Source organism: Labrus mixtus, chromosome 10 (genome assembly GCF_963584025.1).
Source record: "Labrus mixtus chromosome 10, fLabMix1.1, whole genome shotgun sequence".
Lineage (NCBI taxonomy): Eukaryota > Metazoa > Chordata > Actinopteri > Labriformes > Labridae > Labrus > Labrus mixtus.
The window spans coordinates 2703725-2726455 of record NC_083621.1 but is presented as its reverse complement, the minus strand read 5'-3'; the positions used below and the strand labels follow the sequence as shown (position 1 = coordinate 2726455).

The 22731-nt window shown below is 43.1% G+C and overlaps 1 protein-coding gene across 5 annotated transcripts in view; it reads left to right on the top strand.

Annotated features, from left to right (window-relative positions):
* Nucleotides 1-2624: 2624 nt before the first annotated feature.
* si:dkey-237h12.3 (teneurin-3) overlaps nt 2625-22731 on the top strand; it is a 186729-nt gene continuing 166622 nt past the window's right edge. For all 5 annotated transcript variants that reach the window (XM_061047579.1, XM_061047578.1, XM_061047577.1 and 2 more), the window contains exons 1-2: nt 2625-3153; nt 19219-19726. In XM_061047579.1, the coding sequence (XP_060903562.1) occupies nt 19453-19726 (274 nt within the window). In that variant the 5' untranslated portion in view covers nt 2625-3153; nt 19219-19452. The remainder of the gene's footprint in view (nt 3154-19218; nt 19727-22731) is intronic.

Sequence of the window (22731 nt, the reverse complement as noted above, 5' to 3'; positions counted from 1 at the left end):
GGACACATTCCTGCACACACACACACACAGAGAGAGAGAGAGGAAGAGGAGCGTATGCATAATTTGTCAATGTTGCTTTTTTGTATAATGTCCACAGGTCTCTGTGTCCCCGCGGTGTGGCCCATCTGTTTTCTCTGCTGATTCTGAACATGTGTAATACACACGCGGGCCGAGCACAGATACGGACCTTTTTATTCTTTAATGTATGCGGTGCTCCTGGGCTTTGACGCTGAAGTTTCTGGTTCATGTTTTTTTTTTTGTGTTTTCCCGCGAGCCGTAGGTAGCCATGGGAAGCAAATCATAAGGTAGAATGTACCTGCATTACATTTCAGTGACTATTCCTGACTTTAATCTAAAAAAAAAAAAGGCTGTGCACTACAGGATGCAGGAATCAAGCGCTGCATGGTTCACACTGATAAAACTGTTAATCTGTAACATGACTGTGGGCACATTGTTTGATTCAAAAAGCTTATTTGTGTGTGTTTTTCAAGTCCTTACATCTCCATCATATCCAAGTTGTAGTTTTAAAAATCCCTTCATCACTCTTTTTATCAGTTGTTTACTGTGTGCACACCCCTCACACTTGTGCTCCTCTCTTTGAATTGTGGACGCTGGAAGTGACTGGCCTCCAATAGAGGGCACAGTTGACTGCATGGACAAGCGAAGGCGAGAGAGAGAGCGTCTGCGAGACTGAACTGAAGCCTCAACCGAAGGTCTCCCTGAAAGATAGAAAAAAAGAGGAAATCTGTGTTGTATCAAGGATGCAAACTAAAGAGGAAAAAGTAGTGAGGGGGACGTCGAGGCAGAATGAGCCGTTTTCTCTCTGGCTCAAGGAAGTGAAGGACTGTTAAACTATCATTAACCCTCTGGTGTGGCAAAACTTGAAAGAACCTTGGTGCGGTGGAAACGTGTGAATATGTTGCTTAGTAACTGCCATCCATGTACAGTCTGTGTAGAGAGCCCCCAAGAATATTACAGAAAAAGGGAAAAAAAAAAAAGTTTGACGAGAAGTACGGAGGGGGGGAGAGGGAGAGGCTGGGAGCAGGAGGGGGTGTTGGCTTCAGCAGAAGAAGAAGAAAAAAATCTTTTTTTTTTAATGTCCTTTCATTCTTTCCCCCTCTTTTTTTTTGCACGCCCTTGACTGAAGATTGAATGGCAGAGTTGGAGATAGATTGTTACGCAGTTGCCTTTCATGCAGATAATGCCATTTGATGGAGGCGAGTTTTTTTTGATGTGCTCCGGCTATAATGGAAGAATCAAGCAAAGAAGGCCAGGGCTGATTTTGGCTCGGAGAAAAGCTGTCCTCAGTGATAACTTCATCACCGCATGTGGTCCGACGTGGGCTAAATTCAGGAAGGGGATTTAAAAAAAAAGAAGAAAAAATGCCCAGTCAGAGCTGCAGTAGCCGGGCCCCCCTATGGAGCCTCTGGGGGCCTGCAGACCATAGCTTGAAGGTCTGTGATCTACCACTGGTATTGTTAAGTCTTTCTCTCCTCGCTCGCCCCTCAGAATCAAAAAACGTCTCGGCCTCAAAAACGCCTTTCTAGTGGGATTAAGCTTTTGTAATTAATGAAACTCTGCTTTTCCACGCTCCATCCTCTAAATGCTATCATTTGAAGCCTGGATGAGATAGGGTCTTTTTCTTCAATCACAAAGCTAATTCAAAGTTTAACACACACAAAAAGAAAAATCTCTTTTTGGACTGAAAATGGCCCGAAGGCAAGTGTACTTATCTGTGTGTTTGGAGCTCATCAAGATGAAGTTTTTCCACTCTGACAGAATGCTTAAAAAACGTCAACTCTGTCGATGAAATCCTGCAGAGAGGCTCATGAAAGCACACTTATATCCTACTGTCTGTTAATGTGACTTAAAGAAAGGTCAAATCTTAATTTCGCATGCACAAGCCGATCATTTCTGTTGTTTGTGCGAGCTAAAACAGAAGTGATCGCACGACGCTCACTTCCACTACAGCTGCTGTATAGAGCCAAACAACATGCCTCAAACCTTCCCTCCACAGCCAGTCTGGAAGCTACATTTTTAATTTGAAGTCTTTTTTAAACCATTCTTGTTTATCTAACAGTTTAATTAACAGCTCCAATAACCCTTATAGCTGCTGTGAGAAATAACACATTTATTTACATCAGTCTGCCTTTTTTTTCCCCCTCCCTGATTTGTTTTTCTTCCTTTTGTCAGAGTGAAGGTGAGAAATTTGAGCTTTTTTAGAGGTGGCCAATTATGTGGCAGCACGCCTGCTACCATATAGGTAAGCTTTAATGAGCAGCTTGTGAATACAAAAAGAGAAGAAGAGGCTGAGAGGAAGCTGTAACTCACAGAAAGAAACTTCTCAATTGGATTTTTAGAGGTATTTTTCTAGCATTTATAATGAACGTTAACTCATCATGAGCAGGCAGGTGATAGGTTACCAGATGCAGGAATTCTTCACCATTTTATTTTTGCCACTAATTGAACTAATTGTGTTGACACATGCAGCTGTTTTGCATGCTGTTGTTGGAGGTCACACTTGACCCTCTCTCTCTCTCTCTCTTTTTTTTTGTGTCCCCGGCCCCACAGCAGTTACACAGGAGCTGATAGGCAGAGCAGATGCGACGCGGAGGAAAAGCGACGGGGATGCGCAGTTTATCAGCTGACAAGTGCAAGCGGACAATAGAGCAGCTGAGCGGCTGCTGAGCCTCCGCAGCCTTCACCGACACACTTAACTGTGCGGGGTTTTAAAAAAAAACAAAAAAAAAACATCATGCACTGCTGCTGCTGCTGGGCGACGGGAAACGTAAGTGTGTTATAGGCTGCCTCTTGTAAAGGGGGGGGACAACTGCATTGTCGGAAGTATCTGCTGGAGGAGAAGGACTGTGGGACGATCTGTGAGCAGAGACGCGTTTTCGCACCGAGCAGCCCAGCTCTCACACAGGTCTACTACTCCCGAGTGCAGTCGGTGTTAACGAGCCAAGAGGGGAGGTCTGTAGAGATCTACGAGGAGATTTTTTTCAACTGTGCCAAATAGCTACGCGCTGAGATTGTGAGAAAGGCAACCACCAGGCGCGCTGCGTCGCGGTCGCAAGTTTGGACTAACAGCGCACCACCGCTGGAAGTTTATGCGCCTCTCGCCTCGGACAGGCTCCCTGGATCCACATGCAGGTCAGTTATTTATTTGAAGCATTACTCTCGCCTTTAAACGGATGTCACCCCCGTGATTTGAATAAATGGCAGAAGCGGCTGGTCCTTGTTCAATAAAGGGCTCTAATTTTGCCAGTACGCTCTGTTGCAATAACCCAAGTCCCCTGACAAGAGGGAGCCGAAACCTGCACCCCCCCCCCTTTTTTTATTCTCCATCAGTGTCTTGCTAAAATGCATTAGATCACACTTTGATTCGTACCCTGTGGAATTTTTTTTAAAAGCAGAATTAAATCTTTATTGAGTGCAAGTGTTGAGCAAGATGGATGCCATTTTTTTTTTATAAACGTTAAAGTTCAACCTTCAGAAGGACTTATTGTGTGCAAGTCAACCGATTAAGAGTTGCAAGATCTTTTGTTAAAGATGGAACATGGGGAGAATCTTTCAGCATCCATTGGTATGGTTTTCTTCCTCTCTCTCTCTCTCAGTGATGACAATAAGAGCTGCCATGTCTGCATCTACCCCCCCTCACCTCAGTGTCCCCAAGACATCTAACCAGGAGGCTGACAAGTTGGGATGGCTCTGCTCCAATAAGTGAATTTATCTGCACATAAAATGTTATATAAAAGCCCTGAAAGGCTCGCTGGGGTGTAAATCACCTGCAGAGATAAACCGCTCAATCCACTAATAACTCAAGTGTCCATGAGCTTACACACTGCCTCTCTAAAATGGACCAAATCTGAGCTTTCAGCGGCCTCAGGTAGGGGGGGGGGGACATTTCAGCGGAATGAATGAGACCGAGGCCTTTAGGAAGGTTAGTTTTTGGAGAAAAAGATCCTCTTGGGTTGGACGTGTGGACAACTTTTTGGGTTGTATTCTCAGCTTTAAGAGACGAGGGCTCATACCTCAGACCAGTTAGGTTGATTGTTAAATTTGAGTCTTTAGGAAGTGCTGTTAAATAAACACAATGGTTTGCACTTCAGCTGATGGGTTTATCTTTATTGTGTCTCAGCGCCGTAACACACTGACTTGTCTCAGAGCCGCCGTCTGAGCCACCGAGAAAAAAAATGAAGATCTGATTTCAGCGTGGCCCCACGGATCAGGCTTTTAAAAACGCAAGCTGCAAACAAGACGCATCTGTGTCCACATGATAGCCCTGAAGGACAAGTATATCTGTATACCGGCTAAACTGATTTATGGTTATTGTCTGGAGTGCTGTTGAGGAACTGCTGCGAGCTGAGGCTGTCTTTCTGTTTCATGCATATTCCTCCTCCTTCCTGACAGGGACTGGAGGAGAGAGGAGTAAAACAGATCTTCAACACTTAAAGGGCCGAGCAGTGACTGATGCACGCTGAAGGGCTTGTTGTTGTGGGTCGCATACGAACAGAAAGAGCAGCCCCCCTGAACTGGCAGAGGAGCAGTCTGCTTGTAACAGCATTACAGTGACACTTATTGGGGGGGGATATTGAACATGTGGTTTTGTAGTAGGGCACCAGAACATTAGCACAGCTTGTATAATGCTTTTTTTCCTCCCCTGCAAGACACTGGTGATCATTTAAACGGACTTCCTTGAATAGATTTCTGTCACAATCTTTGGCACCAACAGTTTAAATCCTTCCAGAAACCCAAAGTGAGAACAGTTTTCTAGGCTTTTCTTCAACACATTTCTGCACAGCCCTTCAGTGAGCCGCGCTAACCCCACAGAAGTGTACACTGTGCCATAATGTAGCAGATGATTGCACGCCGGAGCAGTGAGACATTTTTAAAGCGTGCCGCCTCGACCCCTTATCGAGGCTTTAGTCTAATGCCTCTGCTTCAAACTTCATTGCTCTCTAATCCCACTAATCAAGGCAGGTGACTGCGGGTTTCTGAGCAGAGGAAAAAATCTCGAGGTGATTTTTCTTAGCACGCTCAGAGCTTTAAAAATCCATCTAATTAATTCAGGAATATTGCAAGAAGTGTTGTACACAACACTGTCACTCCATGTTCCCATCCTTAAGTAATTTCCCCCTTTCATTATTCCTGTGGAGAATTTAATATTCTGTGTGATGAGAGCTGCCTCCTTTAGGGATAATGCCCTGGCCCTAAACTGTTTTATAGATTGTTAAGGGGCAATCAAGATGACTCCTCTCTGTCTGGAAAAAAAAAAAATGACTCCCACAAGATGTGAGAGATACAGAGGAGGGGGAGTCAAAGCCCAAAACCCTGCATTTGTAATATCTCACTTTATTACTTGTTGATGCGGACGGTGGCTTTGGAAGATGACCTTATGAATTATAACATTTGATATGGCAAACAGGACGGCAGAGAGCGGCCTGTTCCAACACATCAGAACAAACACGTGAAGGTTAATGCAGCCTGACAAACTACCCACAGTTCCCTACGGCTCGACGGACGGGCTCCATGTCATATTTACTTTACATAATTGCCGCCCTCTAATCTGTTACTATTAACACACAAGCCAGCCCGGGCCTATTGTCTCCTGCTGCACTCTCTCTCTCTCTCTCTCTCTCAACTGTTTTTTTTTTCTCTCGCAGTGCATTTTTCTCTCTTCCCCCTCCCACGAGAAAAAAGCCAGACACAATGATAAATAGTTGGCATGAAAGTAAAGCATGCCACGATGAATCCAGGAGCGTTGGAAGTTAAGAAAACCAGGCGTCCATGATGGCGACAAAAAACCTCCATCAGAGGACACATGGTCACTATATTTGCTTTTCATGACCTTAAGTCAGAGGATTATTTGGGGTCGGACGCAGAGGATGTGACTATTACAGCAGGAAAAAAAAAATGCAAGTTGCCAAATAATTGCTGAAAGTCACCCTTGGATATTTTCTTTTTTTTGGTTGGGGGGGGGGGGGGGATTACACGCTCTTGAAATGTGCTTAGAGTAGGGTTATTTAGTGACAGCACTTGATGCATTACCACTGTGGTCCTTAACTACATTGTATGCTGCACAAGAAGAAAAAAATCACGTTATATGTGTGCAGGCAGTTGGGATTGTTTGTACTTTACTCTCCGTCTCTGAAGTCCTGATTTGTGTTTTTAAAGTCCTCACACAGAACACATTTAGATTGCTTCCTCCAAGTAACAAACATCTTTTATTGAATTTGTACATTCAGATTAAATTAATATATGTGTGTGTCTTCCTTTATTGAGTAAAGGCGAGGAATATAAATAGACTTTTATATTAACTTAAAGATATATTTACATAGTGATTTCCATCCCGAGTGTGAGCTCTGTATAATGTGACACCTGCCATTGCATCTTGATTGGAAAGGAGAGCGGAGCGTCCTCAAGGGTACGAGTGCTACACACCCGCCTCACGGCTATTGTGTAGACTCCCTGCATGACCTGATGTGTAGTGCATACAAGAAAATTCATCCCCTGCAACCTATTGTGCACATATGTTTGTGCAAAGTGCAACCAGGGGTGATGCACTGTGCGTAGGTGTTCACGGACAAATCAGCCGAGGCCGGTGGTAGTCGTCTCTGACAGAATGGAAGCTTTTTTTCTTTAGCCGTGTTTGTGTTCCTCACACATAAAGAAAGATTTAAAAGCATGGCAGCTCTTGGATTTGTTTTTTGAACATTCACCGCTGGCCAAAAAGCAGACTGAGATGAAAGCCAAACCTTGCGAGCCGAGTCCACAGGACGGCGTCCTGCTGGTCCGGGGGGCTCTGGGAGCGGGCGGCCGTTTCACACTGTTTGTAACCTCCAGATTAACATTTATGGCCCAGCATGCTCTGTTGGACTTTCTGGGTCAAGACCAAGTGGCAAGATTGAGGAGTAGGGGCCTCACTTTGTAGCAGTACAACTCTCCCTCTGCGTGTGCGCCGTGCTGCTGAGCCTGGGAGGGGAGAGAGAGACTGGAACAGAAATGTGCTTAGTCCGGTCGCATGGAGAACAAAATAGAAAATGCATTGTGCTCTCTGCTTGTGGAAATTGCTCTGGGTGAATGAATACCTGTGCCGTTTCTAGGTGCAGAGAAATACTGGCATTATATTCAAAGAGAGGAAATCTTACTTATTTAAAGGATGTTACAAAGACACCGCGATGCACAAACCTCGAGTGAGTCAGCATTATGACTATGATTGTGATTTGGCTTGCATTAAAATATTTTATTTTTTAAACTTCATGGTGCCTTAAATCGTCCAAATGCTTTGGGATGAATTCTTCAGGTTTTTTTTTTTTTTTTGCACAAAGCCCGGCCTGGAGGAGGTTTTTTCTCAGAATAGCTTCAACCCGCCAAAGGGCCCCCAGGTCGCTCTTTTGTAGCCCCCCTGGACAGCCCAGCTGGAGGTTGGGCGTCAGCTTTGCTTGTCCATGGAGCCGCTTGCAACCTCAATGGCTGTGTTGACGCCATCTCTGCGATGCTGGTGGAGGAAGAAGGAGAGGGATGAAGGGGACAAGGCAGAGGCGGCTGGTTCAGCAACAAGCTTCCCCTGCGTCTTTTTGTTAACAGCAGCGTGAAGAAGAAGCAAATATTGAACACCAGACCATTGGAGAGTGTAAAACTGGCGCCTCGGAGTCACTGTAATGGCATACAGGTCAGCAATCTTTCACTTCCAGCAGAGAGCCGCGTGCTCTTTTTCGGGAAGCCGGTCTCAGCCATTCGCTACAGGGCCGACTCTCTCGGAGCTTTCACCCCTGGAAGTAGAGAAAAACCAGTGTGATGTTGGTGAATCTTGAGATTGATGTTTCTTTAATAAGGCCTGCAGTCTCTCAGTATTCTGATAGTGTACCATCATGACCTACATACTCCTTTTAAAACGCTGACAACTGGAGAATAAAACCCTCTAGTTTCTTTATGGATCATGTTTTTTTCTTCTTTTACTTTTTTTTTTTTAATGTGGCACCGTATGCCTAAAGAGAAAACACACTCGATATATTATTCTCTGTTAAGTGCAAAAATTATGTTCATTGTGTGCAAGCAATTTGTATTTCTTCTAGTTTCACATAATTAAAGCGAGTGTTTTGATTCCCTTTGTAACGATTCCATTAATGCGCGGGGTGCAGGAGCGGGCTCGGAGGGCTCGGTTTTGATACTTCCCAGCAGTCACAGCTTCACCGGCATGTTGCGTTCCCATTGCAGTATCCAAGCGTTCCCCCCCTCCTCGCTCTGCTTGTGAATCCCGTCTTCCTCTGCACGTGCTCAAAGAGGGAGGGGTTAGTTTGTTGCCCAATCACGTCAGATGCTGTTTGAATGACACCTGGAGTCAGCACTTTGACTTTTTATCCGGTTGCCAGGTTTGTATGCGCGCAGCATTTGAGATGTCGTTCATGCCACTCTCTGAGAGGCCGACACTCGTAAAACAATGGCGTCTCCAGATGTCCAGATTAGACCATCGCGGTAGGCCGATACTTGACTGGGTATTTGTAAAAAAAAAAAAAGAAGCAATTCACCGTTGTTGAGCTGAACAAAATAATTCACCTGCACCACTTTTTAAACTCCTCTATTATATTCATTTGTTTACCAGATGTGTTGTTGTGGACAGGAATGGCGGGCGTGTCTCTCGTCCAATCGGCCTCAGCGGCGTCGTTATTGCTCTGTAGCTTCATCACAATGCACGCCCTGTGTTGCCACAATTTAATCTATTCCTGTAACAATGGGTCGATCGTGGCTTCGTCTGTAATTTTGCCACAGGTCTGTGCGCACACCGTGGAGTCAATTCATTACGAGCGAGCACGAGGCGACAATCGTTTACTACTACCGTCTTGCAAGATTCTCAATTAAGCGAATGTACATGATCATCGTTACTTCCTTAGACCCCCCCGCCCGCCCGCCCCCGGTGTGAAATAACACAGCAGAGATTCCAAATTGAGAAAATAGCAAACGGCGGGCCCATTGAATTAAGTGCGTGTGGTGTAATTGGGTGTGTGATATGGAAGGCAGCGTCTGTTTTTTGATAAGAGTCTGGTTCAATACTAGTAGCCTTGGATACAGATAAACACTGTGCCTGTGTGTATGAATGCACTGAATAACCTGCTATTACCATTCCAGATGGGGGGGGAAGATACTGCAGGAGGAACCTCACAAAACCCCTGCGCTTTTTTTTCTTCTTTGCGATTGTCTGCACACCTAGCAATTACATTTTTAAAAAATGAATTTGGCTGTGCAGGCGGTTTCCCCTCTCTCTAAAGATTCAATGAATACACAACTCTTACTGTCACTGGTGAAGGGTTATTTGGGGGGGATTTGTAAACAACCTTGTGCGGCTTATTATGTTACATCCTGGCACTCGGCAGATCCCTTTTTTTCCCGCATTATTTCATTCTCTGCGACAATATAAAAAAAAAATGGTGAGGATTAGACGTTGACCGCTGTTATTTACCGATGATGACACGCGAGAGAAGTTAGAGGAGAAAAACCAAAACGAAGCTCAGAGTTCAGCTCTTGTTTTCTGTTGTGTTTTTTTCCCCCCGTCGTCTCAGTCACTTTGTTTGTCGACTAAGTGTCCTGAAACTACGAGGGATCATGAAGCTCCGAGCTCCATGTGCGTGGAATAATCTGAAGCGGCTGTATCAGAGATTTGCATCACTTTACTCCTACTTGTGAATATTCTGCCTCAGACACACTAGACGAGAGACTTCAGATGGAGCCCGGGTTTCATCATCGGCCTCGGAGAGTCTCACTTTGTGTTATTAGCTCATCCGCCACCATCATGTGCGAAAGATATCGCTGCCACTGATGTTTAATTGCTGGTAAATGCCGTCTGATTTTAGTTTTATTCCACTCCTCCCCGTCTGCGTCTGTTTGCCCTCTATTGTCACGTTCTGTGCATATTTAACCCTTTAACTCCCAGTCCCCGTCTGTGCGGTATAGTTTTTGTTTTTATGGATCTTAAACACTCTTGAGATCGTCATACACACATTTGCAGATCTTGTGCTGCAGGGGTGTCGCAAAGGTCACATGTAACACGACGGCCAATGGAGAGGCCCGCTTCAGTTGTAAGCGATGATTTGTGTGTAAAAAAAAAAGCAACTCACTTTACTGCCATTATTAAATAAGTTAACATTTCATATGTTCTGCATATTTGCAGATCAGTACACACATTTGTGGATCTTTTTACTCATTTTGCGGATCTGTGTAGGCATTTTCAAATAGTTTTGCCACAATTATAGCTCCATATGCTTTTAGTTATCGTCTAATGCTTCTAATATTTTACAACTTTAGTAAGTTATCTTTAGGTGTTATGGTTTCATTTTGTAGCGTTTTAAACAGGATTATGCAGAAAACAACTTCCTGTGCTGTGGCCACATTGCAGCTGCTCTGTGCACACACATTTTTTCAAAGTTTAACACGACATGTATCGTATTGTAACACAAAGAAGTCATCATCAAACGTACAGTTGGATGATCCCAAAGACTTAAAGTCTTCCTGTTTATGGCACAAAGAATACAAGCTATTTTATAGTTTTTGATTTATTTAAACTTTTAAAAACAACAAATCTTCTCAGTGCATTTTACAGCAGCCTAACTGTTGTTTTACTGTATTTTACTACAGATTTATTTATGTAACAATAACCTAATGTGAAGATGTGAAAGACCAAACCTGGAGCATTCTGCTGCAAAAAGAAAGAAGACTCTAGCTCTCAAAGTTTTGTTTTTAAAGAGCTTTAAATGGCAAGATTGACAAAAATGAAAACCCTCCTGCAGCCATTTTGCAGCAGCCAGGATATTTCCATTTTTTCTACCAAATGTACAGTGATGTTATGGCATCATCAACAACCGTGCATCATCATGACACGAGCAGTGGAAGCCTGAGCCTTTAGCTGCAGAAGGAATGAAGAGTCAAGCTTATACGGTTTTTATTTGAGATCAATCTAAATAGGATCATAGAGAGCCGCCGAGCAGCTGCCTGTACGAGTGTCTAATGTGTAGACGGGTTAGACATAAAGAAATCTGAAATGATTGAAAGAGATGGATAAAAACATGCTTTTATACATGTTCCAGGGCCATAAAACTCCAATAAGAAACACTTTGTCTAAAACATTGAAATAGTCGGCTCAGTTGATCAACAATCGATCGTCTTGTCTTCGATTTTTTTTGTGTATTTTTAGGTAATAGTTCCACTCGTGGTGTTGCAGTGAGCAGATTAAGGCTTTAAGCCTCAATAAAGAACCAACACAATCTGGTTCAGATGGGCATCCAGGATTCACAGGGTCTGGGCAGCGTGCGGCAGACAAACACTTGTGTGTCTCCAAAAAAAAATCAGTGGTGTCAGGGGGAAACAGGCAGCATCTGATGGAACACTGCCCCGCTTCTCCTTCTCCCCTCTCTCTCTCTCCCCGAGCGCCGGGAGGAAAAAGAAAAAAAAGAGGAGAACTGAAAGAGGAGAGAGAGAGAGAGAGAGAGAGGAGCGTCAAGGAGGAAAAAGGGAGAGAGACTCGACATTATGAATTATGCAAAGCTGTCAGAGGCGGCTATTGTTGGAGGTGCTGCCTGTGTTAAAGGAAGGCAGCCGTGATCTTCAGCAGCTCCATCAACCACTCTCACCGCTCCCCGTGGCTGAGAGGCGTCTGATCTATGCTCCGGAAAATGGCCAACAACAAGATGAGGAAGAGGAGGGGAGGGAGGGGGGAGAGGCAGGCCACTTGGTGACAGGTGGATTGTCTTGGAGGGACACACCGGCCCCACGACAAGTGTGCTCTTTATTACCGTTATTTACAGAGGTCACCGACAGGGAGATCTGAGCCGGCTCGTTCGGCCGCCCCCCGCGGAAATATAATTACCGAACAAAGGCTTAAGTGAGGGAGATGTCATTTCAGCATTCCGGTCAGCGGTGGCAAACTGCCTGTGAGCTGAAGTCCGAGGCAGGGGCCGCCTCACTGTGTTTGTTTGTTCACTTAGTGTTGTGAAGGAACTCCCCTCAGACGAAACGTCTCTGAGTTATTGTCTCTTATATAAATAACACCTCATAAGGTTGTTAACACTTTCAATACTTAGATAGCTTAGCGGTAATGTCGGGCGCCCCATGTACAGAGGCTATAGTCCTCGTTGCAGTGGCCGCGGGTCTGAATCCGACCTCTGCCCTTCGCTGCATGACTCACTCCTCCCAACATTTCCTGTCTCTCTTGACACATAAGAGCAACATGGCCTAAAAGGATACAATCTCCATTTTTCAATAATCAATAGTGTCAAAAAGCACCAAAGCTTTTTAAAAATCTTCAAATCTTTGGTCATATTTGAAGCCAGAGAGAGAGAGAGAGAGAGTTCTGTCTAAATGTCACAAAAATGTTGGCAACGTGTCTGAACTCAAATGTTGCAGAAGTGTTTGTGCAGTTTAAACATTGTGCAGGAGTTTGCCTCCAATTTTAAGTAATTACAAAAAAGAAATGACCCAAAATTAGAAATATGGAGAGACTTTATCTGGCATGGAAATCACAGATACATTGGACACACCAGATGCATTGTTCAAGTGTTTTAGCATTCATGCTAGTTCTCAACACCTGTCCACAAGAAGCTTTGGAAAGGAAGCAATGAAAGACAGGAAGAAAAACAATAAAGAGAGAATGATTAAATGATAAAGAAGTGATAGAAGAGCAGAAATATATTCATTAGGTGTTGGGATTATTCATTCTTTTGACACGGTATCAAAACAGGTAGCGGTTTTGTTTGATTCTTTCTGGTATCATATCTGAGATTCATCTTCTGTACTGGAGCACACAAATCACTGAAGGCACATTTTGTTAGTTGCATCTAAGTAAATTTGCCTGAAGTGAGTCGTGTGCTCCGGTACTTTCTGGAGTCCACTGAGTTATATTCTGGACGTCTAAGCTCCTTCTCTGAGAGCGCCGACCTCCATATGTGGAGCGGCTGAAGGGCAAGAGATTCTGGTATCATGACAACCCTCAAAGTTTAGCTGACAATCAAAAAATGTGACATACCCGAAAACAATTTCCTGCAGTCAAAGGTGATGTCATCAATTTACCTGTTTTTACCAAAAGCAATCAAAAAAATAGGTTTCTGAATTTATTATGATGTATAAAAGGTTTTGTTTTTTTACAGATAAGAAGCTAAAACTTGGAAATGTTGCCTCTTAAATGACTTTAATGACCCGTTAAGAGCAGATTTGAAATCCCCTTCATACTCTAATACTCTCTATGAGTAATGTTGTCACCGTTTATACTTTCATTAGAGCAGTGTTTGTGGGATTCATGAGAAATGTCCCTCCTATTTTTTTGCTCCTGTGTTTTGTTTAAAGTGGGCGGGACTTAGTGGTATGTGGTGCGGGTCATTTATGTCTCTGCACCAATCAGGACTCAGCAACATTTGGGTCTGAATCCATGAACGATTGGTCCGTTCTTTAGTGACTGTCGGTACGCTTTAATCAAACCACACCCTCGATGTTGACGAGTTGTTGTTGACGAGTTTTCAGGCCCTTTAAACAATAGCCATCAATAATTCAAACGACGCTTCTGTTGTCTGCTGCACGATTGTGACGCATCAGTGGAGGATTTATGTACATTATTCTGTCAGGCAGCTTTCAATGACCTCAGGAAACAGTTCCTCAACCTGTGTGAGGTCAATAAAACATGTGACACACCTAAATATCAAAGAGGTTTGTTCTGTATGAGGATGTAAAGCTCAAATAATTAAATCATTTTAAACAAAAAGGTGAGTTTTTGTAAATTGACAATAGATGATTTACTTATTTATTGCAGCACTAATCAGCTGATTCTGCTCTGACTCGAAAGTGACTCGTCTTCACATGCAGCCATCTTTTTTTTGAAGCATCAGAATCGTTCCTTCTTTCTGAGCTTTGATGACAAACACGCTGCGTCTCATTTTACTTAATTCATTCATTTGAACTTGTTGGTTCCAGGAAATCTGAGAAATGTTCCTCTCTCTCTCTTTTGGTCGTCCGTTCCAAATCCCCCCGATGGAAAAGCATAAAAACCTGAGCGCCTCTCACCTTTTTGATGAATAACTAGTATGTCAGACATGAAACAAGAAACTCTCACTTCGATCCTTGAAAACCTCTCCAGCCGGCCCCTGAAGAGCCAATTGACTCGGACGCACTTCTTCATGGCGTATTATACAGATGGTTTATCGTCCGTGCTTCAGAGGAGTGCAGAGGTGTAGGACAGTACCAAGTGTCAGGGGGACCGTTCTCCAACCGGCATGGGAGTCGTTGGGACGTGTGCGGAGCAGCTCGGCGTAGATCATGAACTGTCTTTGTCCGTGCCTCAGTGGCTCGCCAGAGGATCTCTGTGTGACACTAATTCTGCAGAGTCGACTGTTCCACTGAGCGGTCACGGGTGAGCGCCTGTCCTTATTCCACGGCCTGATCAAAGGTAAAACGGGAATGTTAGAAGAGAGGGATACGGGAGAAGCTGAACCAGAAGTCGGACTAAGACACATCACCGCTTTACCTACAAGGAATTATTTTTAAAACTCTATCAGACAAAACCTTCACTTGACTTTTTTACAGTTTGCTTTACATTCAGCTCATAGAAGTTACCTGCAGAGACGGGATGTTAAAAAAAGGACAAAGTCTTTGTTAGTGCACTTAAAATCTCTGGTACCAGGTTACCAATATGTTCCTTTTAATACCACATGTTTTAAAACTATACAACCTGTGTTATTTTGTGACCAGCAGTATTAATAAGTACCGACTGACGCCTTAATAAAAACTACTTCCAGTCACATTTTTAGCCCAAAGCTGAAGCATCGAGGATCCATTTTAATTCACAGGGCAGCTAAACAAGATTACAAGTGATACTTCAGATGGAATATTTTTTAATTAGTCTATGTTTGGGGACAATTGAAGACACTCTCTAAATTAGGGCCAGGCGATATGACCTCAAATCAATATCACGATTAATTGAACATTTTTCCACGATTACGATTAATGAACGATTATTTAGTTTTTGTTTTTATCCCTCATATTTCACTGACGAGGTCTCTACTGTAAATATGCTCAACTATTAAAGCTGGGATATGTTTTTTTAATGAAAGATTTCATATCTGATTTTGTGGTTATTTATTGAATATTTAGAACTGAAATCAAAGCATCGCTTGAAATGGAAACAACAAATTTTGGTTTTAAAGTAGAAATTAACTTCTCTAAAACAGTAGAAAATACTGCAGTGTTTACATTTCACAAAATGTGTCCAAACGACGGACATTGCTTCCATGTCACAGATTGGACGTTTCGTCAGGCGACTCTGTCCTGAAAATAATCAAAATAATCAACATGGGCAAGATTACTCCGGTTAGAGGTTCTGAATGTCGGTTTCCATTAATTTTCGATTAATTGCCCGGCCCTAGTCTAAATTGCACATGAACATTTTGTCTATGTAAAATGTAGTCGGTGTGAAAAGGCTTGCTTGCAATTTTTGCTAATTTGAAGTGAAATAAAGACCCTAAAATATGTTCCTGTCTTCTATTTTTGTTGCCATGGTATCAAAACAGCTAGGTATTGAAACTATTCAAAATTTTCCGGGTATCATATCAAAGAATTTGGATTGATATTCTTGTGAGTGACGACCCTAATCTGAACTTTTACTTGAGTAGCATTCTTGACAAATTTTTCATTTTGAGGCACCATATATTTTAGCAAACAGGCTAACCGCTTTAGCTTAAATGCTTTTAATGGAGCTCACTGATTATTTTATTTTGCATCTTTGTGCACTGATTTAAAGGACGAGACAATAACACAAAGAAAAGATGACTCAGTAGCACACAAATGCATCATAATGATATGCACTACATGCATGCATGCATCGTCTGTGACTGACTCTGGAGGAAAGTTCATATTTATTGCATCGTAAAAAAAAATATATTTAGGATGATTTATTCTCTGAAATATGAAGTTTAGCTTGAAAACATCCAGTAAAAATGTCCTTCAGGCGTCTACTTTTATTCCTCTCTCCAGCAAAACAGACCCGAACTTTTAACTCGAACGTCAGTAAATAAATGAATCACTTCTACTCCAACCAGAGAAGTATCTGTGCATCTACTTCAGTTAAAGGATGTGTGTACTTTCTGCTATCAAGGCAAGACAGACTGCCTTGTCTTTCTCCCCTGCTTCTACTTCATACTGTAGTTAAAACCTTTGAAATTTAAAGCCTGCAGAAACACAATAGAATCCCCTCAAGAGCCTCTGTGACCTTTTGTACAAAACTTAAACTACCATGAATGTCTCCCTTGTATCCTGATATCGTCCCCATGTGTGCAGCGCCATGTGCACGAGCCGGACACTTTGATGAGCTGTGGGAAAAAAAAAAAAAAAAAAGATGGCATCTCCAGGTCCTCAGAGTGAAGCATAAATGTTGATACGGGGACATGCCTGGTCACTCAAGGGCTTACGGCTGATTAGGACACAAATCTAATTCCTCGTATAGCGGGGGGGATCGCGGCTCAGCGGCTAAGACTCGTAGCATTAGCTGTTTCTCAGACAGCAGATCCCTTTACAAGTCCATAAAGAAGACGGGGATCGTAATCAGGGAGGCTTCTGGGCGTGTCTGCTCGCACTCGTCCTGTACATTAATCTGCCAATCTGGACAGGGTGTGCACAATTTCCTGAAAGTGATGGGATGTGAGTGAGATGTCCTGTGGCGTCGTAAAGTCAGTGTGGGTGTGTTGTCGGTGTGTGTGTGTGTGTGTGTGTGCTGGGGGTAGTGTCGAGAGCTGAGTGTCAGGGTTACAAGAGAGCGTGTCACTGATTGCATCTCAGCCCATCGGGGGGAACACAATGATATCCAGCAACTCGGGGAGAGAAGTGGGGAGGAAAAAAACAAGTTGAAGAGGCCTAGAACAGCTCACAATTTTCATTATCCCTGCATCCCGTACTGCACCGGCGACCGCTTCAGTTTTCTTTTTGGGAGGTCTCGACGGGGCCGGAGCTGCTTTTCCTGCACGCTGTCCTGGCTTCATTGGAAGGTTTTGATGCTTGATGTGAAACGAAGTGGATCTCATTTGGGGGGGAAGAAGGAGTCTGATATTCTAGTCTTACAGCTCAGCCAGGAGAGAAATGAAACTAGTGTGGGGTGAGTGAGTGTGTGTGTGTGTGTGTGTGTGTGTATGTATGTGTGTGTATGTGTATGTGTGCGTCAGGAGGCAGTGGAAAATGGCTGGTAATAAACACTCCTGACAAACCGGGGGCTTCCATCCACATTCCACTCAAGGGTTTTTTTTTTCTCGCGGATTAGTCACATTCCTCCTGTTCATATTTTAGACTCTCCACCTGCAAAAATGTTCCATGTTTCAACAACTTCCAGATTTAAACACTTCTGAGTTTACATGCAGAAGGCAGGATTGTGTTTCAGCTTTTACTCTGTGAGCGCACACACACAGACAGGAAACACACAGCTGGCTCATGCATTGTGTGTGAAATGTAATTTTTTAGCTCGGAATACACGTGTGTTAAGTTATTGATGCTTAAGGAAAAATCAATTCTCTGACTAAGCTCTGGTGATATGCAGCTATATACAGGATGTGTTTGTTTCAAATCCTCCTGAAATGCACTGCAAACAATTTCATTTAAAGATTCTACTCATGACAATCAGAATCAGAATCTTTATAAGCCAGGTATGATGACAGGCACAAGAGACTTCACTTTGAAGCAGCGTTACATGTGCAGCTCTGCAGTCCAGGACAAATTTAGTCCACGGGACATGAACATGCATCGTTTCACATCGTGTCATATTGTGACATACTGTACTGGTCACATCATATGGTATTGTGTCATGTGGTGTCATATCGTGACATGCAGGTCAGATTTGAACCTGGGCCGCCCGCTTTGAGGACTGCACCCTCTGTACATGTTGCGCACACTAACCACTGCGCCTACAGCGGCCCAGAAATATTTTTATTGTTTGAATATCTACGATTATTAATTTTTCTATTAGCAGGTGTTCCCTCGATACAGCTAACAGTAGCAACATTATTATAATATATTAGACTGTATTATTGATGATACTGATACTGGTGTGTGTTCAAACATCCAGACTGGTACTCTAAATATATTTATTATTTTCTAAACTGGTGAACGTTTAATGTTAACGGGTTATATTACATTTTTTAGTGTGATGCCAAAGAGTTCGATTAAATTCAGCTAACTCAGGGACACTGACCTCCGTCTGAATGTTGATTAATGAACACTGCTCCTCTTCAAATAAATACATAAATAAAAATAAATAAATAAATAGAAGAGTATTGCACGCTGCGATAATGCACAGATTATTATTTATTTGGGTGGGTGGGTGCATCAATCAATCATTATTTGTAAAGAGCAGGTAAAAGACCTTACTCGTTATGAAAATTGGGAGAGGGGATGATATGCAGGAAGGATTTCTCCTTTGTGTTCCTCACTGTTCCTCCACTCTTCCTCGCCGCTGAGGTGGAGGTCGGAGCAGGCCAAGCATGAATGAGGACGGCGGTGGTTGTGGGGACGACTCAGTCAGAGACATGAAAAAACAAAATTATTTGACAACTGTTACCAAGGCCAGATTTCAGCGGATACAGTTTTTATTCCACTATTTAAAAGTCCTCTCTCAACTTAAAATCTATCCAAAAGATGTTCATTTTTTTAACAGAAATCTGTCACTTCACATTCAGTCACGTCTGCTCTGTGTGTAGAACGTGACTCTGGATTGTGATGAATGTCGAGTGTCAGAATTATAATTCTTTATGAGTGTTGAAAATTAAAAATTAAAGCGTGATAAGATGGTGTCAAAAGCTGTCTCCCCGCCCTGGTGTGTGATTTAATGATTTATCCGTCATTCAACAACCATCCTTGCAGATGTTAATTTTAGAGTTCTACTGTGCGAAACATTTAAAGAGAGAAAATAAAAAAAACCAGACGAGTAGCTTCAAGGACTTTTGGATTGACTCCGCAGAGATGAACTTGATTTTCGAAGGTTTTAAGCGGGCAGAATGAGGAGGGGGATCTCCTTTTATGGAGGGGAAGTCATGTATGGCGAGAGTTCACAGGTGAGGTTTCAGGGGTGGGGGGGGGGAGGGGTGGGGCATGGGAGGGCCGGTGTGAGGGGGATAAGTGTGTGCTTTTGAAGATGAAGCAGATGGATTAGTGTTATCTGAGCTCCTTGCTTCCTTTCCTTCCTCTCTGTCTCTCCTCCTGCAGGTAGAACGAGCAGACGGCCGAGCGGACTAGAGGAGTGAGCGAGAGGAGTCTGCAGGGGGGTGAAATCTGTGGACGAGGAAGAACCACGACCAAAGGGAGGAAAGAGGAGGAGGAGGGGGGCGAGAGGAAAAAAAGAGTGCAATAATAATAATCCATTGGCGAGCGTCTCAGGAGAGCGTCGGCGGTGAAAGGAAGGGAGGGAGGGGAGTTGGGATACCCCAGCATGCAGGCAGCATGGAACGGGTGAGGGAGCAGCGGCCTTTCTGCTCGCTGTCCAAGAGCCAGAGAGACCGCGAGAGGTTCTGCGAGCGAGACCGGGAGGATCGAGAGCGACGCTACACCGCCTCCTCGGCCGAGCGGGAGGAGGGAGCCTGCCGCGTGCCCACTCAGAAGTCCTACAGCTCCAGCGAGACCCTCCAGGCCTTCGAGCATGACCCCTCGCGCATGCTGTTCGGAGGCAGAGTCAAGGAGATGGTGCACAAGGAGAGCGCGGAGTACAGCAGGCCAGGTTAGCAAAAAGACACAAACGTTTACCAGAGGCGATCCCTCTGAGGGGGGGGAAGCTTTGTAACATGAGCTCAGTGGTTGCAGTTATTCAAGCTGCCAGAAGACAATTATGTCTCTTTTTAGAGCCCCGCGTTATCAGTTTGATGACCTTGGCTACAAAAAAAGTACGAGTGGAAAGCGTGTGTGGTAGTTTGACTGCTCTTCACCTGAAAGAGGAACGATGGGTCAGACGTTCCAGTGAGTTCCATCTCTGCGTCTTTGACCTCTCTTTTTTCCGCTGGTGTGTTTTTAACAGTTATTATCAAGTGAACACAGATGCTGTGACTTTTTTTTGTTTTTGTTGTTGTTGTTGTGTTTCCTAAGTTCTGCCATTTCGTTTTTTTTTTTTTTTTTTTTTTTTTTTTTAGCTTCCTCTTAATCTCTGCAAAGTTTGACAAGAATTAGCCGAGCTGCGTGCCGGGGGGGAACGCCAGAGAGTCGGTAAACACAATTAAATCAAGTCAAACAAGAGGCACGGTTAAAGTTTCTACATTTAGAAAAACTAACATTTGTCGCGATACAGTGGGACACTCTGACCTTATAAAACGTCTCCCCCCCCCCCCCCCCCCACCCTTCCCCTTCAGGACTACTTTAAAAAATAATAAGGACGAATGATCAGTAAATAACCCTCTGCTTTAATTGGCTGTTAGAAAGTGTTGTGATTTTCTGTAATTAAAAAGTTTGAGCGGTTTATTCCCCTTTATGGAGCTCTTCAGGCCCATAAGATCGCAATTAGAAAATCTATCCATTTCTCCTTAACATTTTCGGACTGCTAATTGGCGCCATTTTGGAATTGATGGCGTTATGATGAAGTTGTGGGACGAATAGTAGTTTTCTTTATTTCCTTTTTTAAATCTGGGCATTTAATGTTAACGACCATTTCTTACATCATCACAGTAAAATGTCAAATTGAACGTTTTTAATCTGCTGCTGGAAAAGAGCAAAATGTGTGTGTGGATGAGTAGAGGCTGTATCTGCTCAGTGTGTGTGTGTGTGTGTGTGTGTGTGTGTGTGTGTGTCTGTATCTGTGTGTCTGTGTAGGTGTAGATTGTGTGTGTGTGTGTGTGTGTGTGTGTGTGTGTGTGTGTGTGTGTGTGTGTCTGTATCTGTGTGTCTGTGTAGGTGTAGATGTGTGTGTGTGTGTGTGTGTGTGTGTGTGTCTGTATCTGTGTGTCTGTGTAGGTGTAGGTGTGTGTGTGTGTGTGTAGGTGTGTGTGTGTGTGTGTGTAGGTGTGTGTGTGTGTGTGTGTGTGTGTGTCTGTATCTGTGTGTCTGTGTAGGTGTGTGTGTGTGTGTGTGTGTGTGTGTGTAGGTGTGTGTGTGTGTGTGTGTGTGTGTGTGTGTGTGTCTGTATTTCTGTGTAGGTGTGTGTGTGTGTGTGTGTGTGTAGGTGTGTGTGTGTGTGTGTGTGTGTGTGTGTGTGTGTAGGTGTGTGTGTGTAGGTGTGTGTGTGTGTGTGTGTGTGTGTAGGTGTGTGTGTGTAGGTGTGTGTGTGTGTGTGTGTCTGTATCTGTGTGTCTGTGTAGGTGTAGGTGTGTGTGTGTGTGTGTGTGTGTAGGTGTGTGTGTGTGTGTGTGTGTGTCTGTATTTCTGTGTAGGTGTAGGTGTGTGTGTGTGTGTGTGTGTGTGTGTGTGTGTGTGTGTGTGTGTGTGTGTAGGTGTGTGTGCTTGTGTGCAGGGGGTGGCATGTAAGCCAACATTCTGGGGGCGGGGCTAAGTCAGAGTGGGGTCAAAGGTGTCCTTCTCGGAAAAATGTGAAGATTGAAGCCTGCATTTTGAAACATTAATTTTCAAAATGTTTTTTTTTTTTTGGCTAATCAGTTGCTAACTGCTAAATGCTAACGCTAGCTCTTTAACTCAGTAGAATGACAAATGGAGCAGCAAGAAGTTCAGCCGGTCTCAGATGACTGGAGTAGATCCTGAAGTATTGACTCATTCAAAAATAGACTTTGAATCATGAATCCAGAATCATTTTGAATTGATTGATCGATTGATTTCTTTATTTCAAATATGTAGAAAACAAACAAAATATAAACACAACATAAGAAAGAAAATTCAACGCCCTTCATTCGCTCTTACATGCCCGAAAAGGAAGAAGTTTAAACTGATCTCATCCTTCCCCCGAATCCGAAAATATATTGTGAATCGAATCATGACCCCAAAAATCGAAATCGAAATCAAATCGAATCGTGAGACGTGCAAAGATTCCCAGTCCTGGTGTTAAGTCTCGATCACTTAGAAACATCAGTTAAATTAAACCAAATCCCTCACATCCTAATTATCAAAATGACTCTGTAGCTTTAATTTACTGGATGACCTCATTCATGTGAATTTCATAAACCGGACTAAACTGAACACAGAGCTCCGACAAATAATTAAATCGACATCTGTTATTAGTTTTAATCGTCTTCATCATCGTGTTGTTGTCATCATTAAGAGACTTTCACACCTGCCTCCCTGAGCCTCAGCACCTTGAGCTGCCTGATGATGACATCATAAACAACTCCTCTCTGATTGGTCTGAAACTGTCAAACAGAGAGAACTATACGCTTTCTAAAAGCATGAAAAAGACGTACTTTTAAAAAATATATTTACTGCAGTGCAGTTTCATTTTAAGTTTTTTTTAAATCCAAAATAAATATAAAAAAAATTTAAAATTCTGTCAGACTTATGAGGGCGCTTCAACCCCCCCCCCCCCCGTCAGTTTAAATGTGTTTGTTATGACCATAATAACAAGTAACAATCTTTTTCAAATTGTACAGATTTTTATGTTCAGCTTTTTTTCATTTTAACTTTTATCTTAATTATTTTCAAAAAAATCATTTCCAGTATCTTTATTCAAAAAAACACACACACGCTGAATTCATAGTTTTTATCTAATATTTCCCATCAAACTTTTTTAAATACGTATAAATCATCACACACATTGTTTTACACTTCATAGCATTTAATTAAAGCAAATATTTA